Source organism: Episyrphus balteatus, chromosome 1 (genome assembly GCF_945859705.1).
Source record: "Episyrphus balteatus chromosome 1, idEpiBalt1.1, whole genome shotgun sequence".
Taxonomy (NCBI): Eukaryota; Metazoa; Arthropoda; class Insecta; order Diptera; family Syrphidae; genus Episyrphus; species Episyrphus balteatus.
In genome coordinates, this window is record NC_079134.1 from 1,637,517 (window position 1) to 1,647,007 (window position 9,491).

The 9,491-nt window shown below is 31.2% G+C and overlaps 1 protein-coding gene across 1 annotated transcript; it reads left to right on the top strand.

Moving 5' to 3' along the window:
• The first annotated feature begins 482 nt into the window (after window positions 1-482).
• On the top strand, window positions 483-8,845 carry LOC129921341 (uncharacterized). Its single transcript, XM_056003140.1, has 6 exons — window positions 483-1,113; window positions 3,069-3,225; window positions 6,335-7,632; window positions 7,692-8,019; window positions 8,081-8,374; window positions 8,439-8,845. Exons 1-6 carry the CDS (start codon window positions 980-982, stop codon window positions 8,685-8,687), a joined length of 2,460 nt encoding a protein of 819 aa, XP_055859115.1. The 5' UTR covers window positions 483-979; the 3' UTR covers window positions 8,688-8,845.
• Window positions 8,846-9,491: the final 646 nt, after the last annotated feature.

Below are 9,491 nucleotides of genomic sequence, written 5' to 3' on the forward strand. Positions count from 1 at the left end.
ATGTATCTTATCAATGCAGATGATGACAATTTTTTTTTCAACTCCTTTTAATTTCGTTTCATTTAATGAAGAGCTGATTTAAGAACTTATGGGAAGGTCATGTCGCATAGAACAAAAAGCTTGCGATTAGAACTTCTTCAACTTTTATTATCAAAAAATATTAAACATTCTTGTATAATAAATTATTGTGTTTTGTAACAATTCAGACTTTGCACATGCTCAATATTTATTGTAAAATAGACAGAAAAAAAATAATAAAGCACAGTCCCACCAATAGCTTAATAAAAAAATAAAATTCCCGCAGTCCAGCTATATACATATGTTTCTATACAACACTAAGAAACGCTTATAGAATTATTATTTAGGGACTGATAGAATGATAACAAACGAGGAGCTATACTTTTTTTGTCATTGTGTGCGATTGCCAACTTATACTCTGCGATTGCTATTTTGAGGTATAAATATTAAGCCGCCTCTGAATAAAACGAATTTGATAGGAAGACTATAGAGTAACACACTGTCGTCCGTCAATCAGTCCAGCTATCTCTCAAACAAAGATTACCGGTCGTGTCGTCGTTTTGAGACTTTATTTCCAGATTGACATTGGGTGTATTTGCAAATAGTTGTGATTAGGTCTTTTGTCTAGGTCCTGTTGATTATTAAATTAGTTTCAAATCATCTGTACTGACTGATGGATCAAGTCTTTTAGCTAAACGGATTTCAAAAACTAAAAAAAAATTAGTTTAAAAAAAAACTTTATAGTGAATAAAATAAAGTGTTAAATAATAAAAAAAAGTATTGTGACTCTTAAACTTAAATTTAAAAAAAAACTGTTAAAAAAAATACTTTTTTTTTGTGAATCTTAATGCATTATGCTTAAGTTTGAATAAAAATAAAATTCAATAAAAAAAAAAAACAAATTTTATCCTTTTCAACAAAAGAACCACCAAATAAGAACAACACCACACATTCAAATAAAATGTCTGAACCAGAGATTGTGATAACCCCATCAGGCGAAGCCCCTTCAAAGGCAAGTCTCATTGTCGTCTCCAATAGGCTTCCGTTTGTCCTTATAAGAAATCCGAAAACCAAAGATCTTGAAAGGAAAGCCAGGTAAGGATTTTTTATTTTTTCTAAAAAAAAATTTAAAAGTTTATTATGTACAGAATCTACTGTAGGTAACAAAAAAGTTTTTTTTACTAGCCAGGAACAAATGCCTAAAAGCTAATCTTTAAAAAAAGAAATAGTTATATCTTTATTTAAAAGTAATTAGCTAATCAAGACTTTTAAACAAATATTTACAAAATAACTTATGACACTATGGGATCACCCGGAATTGTGACTTTTGATAAGATAGCCAAGTTTATTCTTCTAACTTTGTAGATATAGAAGGGCAAGGATTATCACGAACTACAGTCATGGCCTGCACTAGTATTTGCTGCAATTTGTTTAATAGAAACTGCTTAGCGATCAATTTACACTGGAAAAAATTATGTAAAGTAATAAAATAGTAAATATATTCAAAAAACTACAAAAGTTAAAATATTTTTTCTATTACTAGTGCAGTTTATTTGTAGAAAAATGGATATTAAATAGTTTTCAAAACAAAGTCTAACTTTTCTGCATTTTTGTTTAAGTTTTTCATTCGTAAGAACACCCACAAAATAAGTTTGAAAAATTTCTCTTTTGTACTTTTTCAAAATAAGTTTTTGGAACTTGAACACAATTTTTTTTAGTTTCTGGCTTTCTTTCTCATAACCAGTTCAACTTGAACGAATTTGTATTACAAAAGCTTATAAGCTTTAATTTAAGCACAAAATAAAATTTTCTAAAAAAAAAGAGGACAAATTTAAGGATTAAGAAAATTTATTTTTGAAAAATCATTTGTTTTTCGAAAACGGGTGGCCCAAAAAGTTTACATGTTTTGTATGAATTTTAAATTATTTCAATTAAATTATTTCAATAAATTAATTAATTTATTATTTTAATATTGACGATGATGTTATTTGAGTTTTTTGTTTAGTGTATCAGCCGTGTCTTTTTTTTTTCTTTTATCCCTCCCTCCCTCTTTTGTGATAGAATACTTACTGATAATGATAATTGCATTTAAATCGTTTTTATTATTATTACTTTATATTCAAATGTAAATATTGATTTCAAGTCTACCATATCAAAGATTTGTTGAAAAATTAGTTCACAGAACTACATTTTTGATATGCATCAACTTTGTTGTGTTCTTCTATTTATTATTAAAATAAATTGTTTTATTACCTACTGATATAAAAAACAGTTTACATAACATACAATCGCAAACTGTTTGTTTTGAATGCACCTCCTGTGAACGATTGATATGTGTGACGCCATGGTACTGTGGGATTTAATAATATTGACTAACAATTCTTTTCTTGCATTCCTTGAAGCAAGACTGTTTTCCATATCTATTAATGAAAATAAATAAATTATGCTATAATGACATCAATAGGAACGAATTCCATGACTATTGCTATAAAGGGTGTTTACTGTTTATTAAATCCACTTAATTTACACTTAATTGATACTTATACTGCGTTATATTTTGTGTATAAGCCCACGGATGAACAAACTTAAATTCGAAGGCTAAATGAACGAATCTAAAAAAAATATACTAGTTGTCATTATTTTCTATCCCACAATCAAATTATTTCAAGAACTCTTATTGATTAAGTATACTCCTATTGAGCATTTCAACTATTGCATTTGTATACATGTGCAGCAGAAAAGTTAAGCAAAATCCCAAAAAATACCTATTACCAAGAAGAAAAAAAAATACGTATACGCCCGAGTGTACCTTGTGTTTCACAATATAGTCATTATGTCATTATAAAACTCCTCTTAGTGATGGTGGCTCAACTCTTAATATGAATTTTGTATGTATGTTCATACATGTACATGTACATACTTATATGTTTGTACATAATAAACTCTTATTTATTATTATTGTTGCGAAAAAAAATTAAATACAATTTTTGGTTAATTTTTTTACGAAACGTTTTTAAAAATAAATTATAATTATAATTTTTATTTTCTAGTGCGGGTGGTCTGGTAACTGCAGTATGCCCAGTTGTTATTAAAGGCAAAGGATTATGGGTTGGATGGTCTGGTTTGCACTTGGAGGATCCTAATGAACCTATTCCTGAATCAAACCCTGATGATCACACACCTACTGCTGGACTTAAATCAGAACAAGTGAGTAGTTTTGCTATTTATTGAAAATGAAAATTCTATTAAACTAAAAAAAGTACGGTTGAACGTTGTGCACTGTATTTTATTTCAAATCTTATCTGTTATAAGTTATTTAATAAGATATTCTTAAGGTGATTTGAACGGACTCTCCATAGATTTTTGTTGTATTATTCTTTTTAGTTGAAAAACATTTTTTTCTATAAAGTAGGATCACCCTAATATTGTCTAGGTAATATACAATTTTTCAAAAATAAAAACAAGTAAATCATCAACATGTAAGGGTTATCTGTTCAGTGCGCGTTTGACAAAAAGAAAATAAATAAATAAATAAAGCTTGCGATGCTACAATAATAAATAAATTCAGATGAAAATATTTATTTTAGTAATTATTGTTATTTTAATAAACATCCGGTTCAATCTGATACTGATTTACTATTAATATACAATCATGTAAAAATAAAATACAAAATTTTTAGCCACAGTAGCCTTTAATAGGTCTGGATATGATTGTGTATAAAGAGTAATAAACTTAATTGACCATGCTTCAATGATAACAATTAATGAAAACAAACTCTTCTTTAAGTTGTTTTTCTGAATGAAAACTGAATGATTGTGATTTTAATTTTTTTTTTTCAAATTTTAAAAAGTCCTTATGAGAATAACCAATAACACATGTTTTATAAAAAGAGCAATTGTATTTGAGTGACAAAAGTTCAAATTGAATCATTAAATGCATTAAATCCAATGAGAAGAGTGTTCAGTTTTTTGTTTAATCCTAGCTAATTTTCAGGTTCTTTTTCCACTCTATCATACTATAATGTATGTATATGTACTGTACAGTGTACATACATACGATTTCCTTAATATATTTATATTGAAATCCTGGACATATTTTTTACTTTTGAAAGGTTTCAAAAATATTCTTTAAGAAGTAAATCGATTAGACAGATCCTGACGTGCTAATCAGAATCGCATAATGCCTTTGAATATGACTTTATCTCTCAATTGACGTTATTTAGTGGCAAACAATCTTGTTTTTTTAACACACGTTATATGACAATTAGTGACCTCGAAATATATAAGAAGCTATACGTGATGTAAACGTTGATAAGAAATCTGAAAACATTATGTAACAAATCTTTATTTCCCTAAACAGTCATTTAGTTGAATTTTTTTTATTAAATACGGAATACGGTATTTTTTTGTCTATTATTTATTATTATTTAATTGATTTATCAATTATACATTGAAGGAAAAGCGAAATCAAGTGAACGTTAATTCAATGAAAAACTCATTGATTTACTATTATTTAGAACGAATTAACGTTGAAAATTTAAAATCAATGTTTCATCCTTTTCTAAGTTAAATTAATCACCATTTGACAAATCAAATTCACCCTTTGTACCTTCTATTTTTTTGGTTAGATCTATACATGATTTAGGGTAAAAGCGGGTGAGATGGCATACCTTTTTTGTTTTTGTCATATTTTTCAAAATAAACCACATTTCATATTTCTAACAATGCAAAAATGTTCTATATTCAATATCCAACGTATTGTTTGTTTTACAGAATTTTATATTTTAAATTTATATTTTTAAATTAATATAGAAAAAAAGTTAAAAAAAAACCATCTCCCCCTATAGGGTGGGTGAGATGGCGCATGAGTTTGTTTAAGGTTTCTATTGCCAAATTCATTGCACAAATGGTTGAACGATGTGAAAAAGTCAAGCACCAATGCATGCTGTATAATAGATTGCAACTAGTCGTCTTTTTATAAAATTTGAACTTGGCTGAATTAATTAAAAAAAATATGTTGAGGGTGATATGGCACATGCTAAAACTATACTCAATTAAAAAATTCTAGTAGGGAATGCGCCATTTCACCCGCAAAAAACTGCGCCATCTCACCTTTTTGCGCATAACTCATATTCTTAAGCACCCATAAAAAGCAGATAGAACTACAGCTCAGATCTCACACGCAATGCATAACTTATACTCTCTTGTATGTATTGGTGTATCAAGGGCATCTAAGATCCCAACGACTCACAATATATCGGAACAAAAAAAAGGGCGAAAAAAAAAATTCAAAAAAAATCATCACATGATTTGGTTTGAATTTTTTTTTTATTTTTTGTATCACAGATAAAGAAACGATTACTGGCTACTTCGATTTAAAATATTTAAAGAAAGCTAAAACTATTTTTCGTACATTTTTAGAGCAATAAATGTAAAAGATATTTAAAGTGCGCCAACTCACCCGCCGCGCCATTTCACCCGCTTTTACCCTACAAAGGTAGAATTTAATTTGCAAAATTTTGAATTCAATCAGAAAAACTATTGATTTAACTAAGAAAATGGTTAAATTTAATATGATAAACCTGTATTGCAAGGGAATTTATTCTGGATACTAAAAGTTAAAAAAAAATGTGATCAACAAAGTCAATGTATCAGCATTTTAAATCAACGCAGTTAAAAGTTCTATAAATTAATTCAATTAATCGTAAATTCATAATAGTTTTTGGCTCAAGGTTTTGAAGTCCTCAATAGTTTAAAAACACGTGTACAAATGCTTATACAAAGTTTGTTAGATTATGAACGAACTGAATAAAAAAAAAAACCAAAAGACCTTCACAAAAAAAAAAATCAATTAAAAAAAAAAAAAACTTTAACGACAACGACTCAAGAGTGTCACTTAGGTTAAAAGTCAACTGATACCACAGATTACTAGTCTTACAAAAAATTAAATAATGACAAAAAAGAATCTTATCAATTTCAATAATTAATGTGTCTAATTTTTTTTTTGCATGCATCATTTGGTTGTTTTCTCAAAATTTTAAAAACTTTATGTCTATGGTTTCCTATCAGTTTGTTTGTTTGGGTTTTTATTACTTTGAACCCTAGATGTCTATGTTTCATTAACAATGCCCAACAAATGTTGTTGTCTACGTCAATGATATTGTGTCTTTTATCAATACAATGAACATAATCTTTTTTAAACTAGGTTTATTGATTAAAAGAAATTTAGTAGAGTTACCCGATTTCAACCAGTACCAACATTTCTTCCAGTTTTAACGACATTTTTGCTAAATAAGCTATTCTTATTCTTCTTCAGGTTGTTTCTGTTAATATCGATCCGGTGGTCTTCAATAGTTACTACAATGGCTGCTGTAACAATACATTCTGGCCACTCTTCCACTCAATGCCGGGCCGTGCAACATTTGGAGCAGATCATTGGAGAAATTATGTCCAGGTTAACAAATACTTTGCCGCCAAGACCATTGAAGCTTTGGAAAAGTGTTTAAAATTGAAGACAGCTAATGGCAATAGTAACGGAAACGGAAATGGAAGTCCCCCAATCGTATGGGTCCATGATTATCATCTAATGTTGGCAGCCAATTGGATACGTGAGCAAGCCGAAGAGAAGAAGTTACCCTTCCGATTGGCATTCTTCTTGCACATTCCCTTCCCACCATGGGATATCTTCCGTCTCTTACCGTGGTCCGATGAAATTCTCCAAGGAATGTTAGGTTGTGATATGGTTGGATTCCATATTCAGGATTATTGTTTGAACTTTGTTGACTGCTGCCAGCGGAACTTGGGTTGCCGTGTTGATCGCAACAATCTTCTGGTCGAACATGGTGGTCGTACTGTGCGTGTCCGTCCACTGCCAATTGGAATTCCATTCGAGCGATTTGCATCGCTTGCGAAAAATGCTCCCAAAGTCTTGAAGACTTCTAAGCAACAAGTCATTTTGGGAGTCGATCGATTGGACTACACCAAGGGACTTGTTCATAGGTTAAAAGCTTTCGAAGCTCTGTTAGAAAAGTACCCACAACACAAAGAGAAGGTTAGTCTGCTGCAGATTTCTGTTCCATCAAGAACCGATGTGAAGGAATACAGAGAGTTAAAGGAGGAGGTAGATCAGTTAGTTGGACGTATCAATGGAAGATTCACCACAGCGAATTGGGCGCCAATTCGTTACATCTATGACTATGTTGCTCAAGATGAACTTGCGGCTCTCTACAGAGATGCTGCTGTTTGTCTGGTAACACCTTTGAGAGACGGAATGAACCTTGTGGCCAAGGAATTCGTCGCTTGTCAAATCAATCAATTACCTGGAGTGCTTGTGATATCACCGTTTGCTGGTGCAGGAGAAATGATGCACGAAGCTTTGCTTTGTAACCCGTATGAGGTGAATGAGGCAGCTGAGGTGATCCACAGAGCACTTTCAATGCCAGAAGATGAAAGAATTCTTCGAATGAGCAGACTTAGGAGTCGTGAAGCCGAAACAGATGTTAGTCATTGGATGAGATGCTTCTTGAAGGCCATGGGATCGTTTGATGTTGATGATGTTGGTGAAACTACAATGCAACCTGTGTCGGTTGATGATTTCGATGACTATCTTCTTAAGTAAGATTGAATGTCCCCTTTAAATTAACGATCTCGACTAAATTAAATCTTTTGTATAGGTACATCGGTTATAACCACAAATTGGCATTGCTTCTTGATTACGATGGTACCTTGGCTCCAATTGCTCCACATCCTGATTTGGCTACACTCTCCCCTGAATTGAAAAATGTCCTGTATAAGCTTTCTAACCATTCTGAGGTTTATGTTGCTATTATTTCTGGAAGAAGTGTGGACAATGTCAAGAAAATGGTTGGCATTGAAGGGATCACATATGCCGGAAACCATGGTTTGGAAATTTTGCATCCAGATGGCAGTAAATTCGTGCATCCAATGCCAATTGAATTTGAAGAGAAAGTCAGTCTTCTTCTCAAGTCTCTTCAAGATTCGGTAAGTCCTACTTTTCGTCTTATTTTGTTTTATAAAATTTGACATAACATTTTTGAAATAGGTTTGCCGTGATGGTGCTTGGGTTGAGAACAAGGGTGCCTTGTTGACTTTCCATTACCGTGAAACACCAGCTCACCTTCGACCTCCAATGGTGGAAAAAGCACGAATGCTCATCGAAAAATTCGGTTTCAATGCTACCGAATCCCAGTGTGCTCTTGAAGCTCGTCCCCCAGTACAATGGAACAAAGGTCGTGCTTCAATTTACATTTTGAGGACATCATTTGGAGTGGATTGGAGTGAACGTATTAAAATTATCTACGTTGGTGATGATTGGACTGATGAAGATGCCATTGTGGTAAGTACAAATCACTCAAATATTAGAAGCAATCAAGTAGATTTTTTAAAATCATTTCTTACAGGCTCTTAAAGGTATGGCAAGGACATTCAGGATCTCTAAATCTGATATTGTTAAAACTGCTGCGGACCATAGATTGCCATCAACAGATTCGGTTTATACTATGTTGAAATGGGTTGAACGGCACTTCATGGGACGTAAAGCTCGTGCGAACTCACTGACTTATCGCAATCGTCGTGAAGATGGCGTCCAAACACAAATGACATTAGAGATTTCATCGGCGACGAGTAATTTTGACAGTGGCAAAGTGTAGTTTAAAAAAGGAAGAAATTCTATAGTTGCATAAGTTATCCTTAGAAATTCTCTTTTTTTTTGTATTGTGTATTCAAATCAAATCAATTGTGTTTTTGTTGTGTGTTAGTTTTTCGTTTTAATGTTTAACGTTTAATAAAATTTTAAATGTTAAAAATATTCTGGTTTTTATATATATGTAATATGTATACAAAAAAGGTAATCTAGGAATGACCGACATAAATAAAAAGTCTAGGTTAAACTTCATTTACAAAAAGAGCTCGAGTAGTATTAACCAAACACGTAATATAATAATTTTCTTATACGTAAAGTAAAATATATTGATTTTAATTCGTCATGTTTTTGAACATATTTGCCATTTGCATTAATTAGAGCTTTTTGTGCAATTCAATGTTAAACTCTTCAATGGTTTTGTCTACTGCAAATATATAACAGTGTCGTTAGTAAACGGAGAGTTATAAATTTCAACCTAAAATACTATCTTATACTATCCCAGACTAAATTTTTTTAAACTCTAATTAGTATCTTGTATCTAACGCCTATGTGTGCTTATTTTTTTAAGACAATAATATTGTTATTATAAATGCACAATTCTAACCATAATACATATGCATACGATTAGCTTTGGTTTGACTCAAAATCGGTCGATAAATACAAAAAATCCAAAAAAAGTTACCCCCAAACTCAAGTGTTTTAACCCTTTTAGGAGTCTTAAAAGCAGTTTTCTATTTCACTGGTCTACAAAATGTTGGTGCTTTTCTTTTCTATAGGTTTTTGATGTGTTGAACTCGAATCTGAAGTCAGA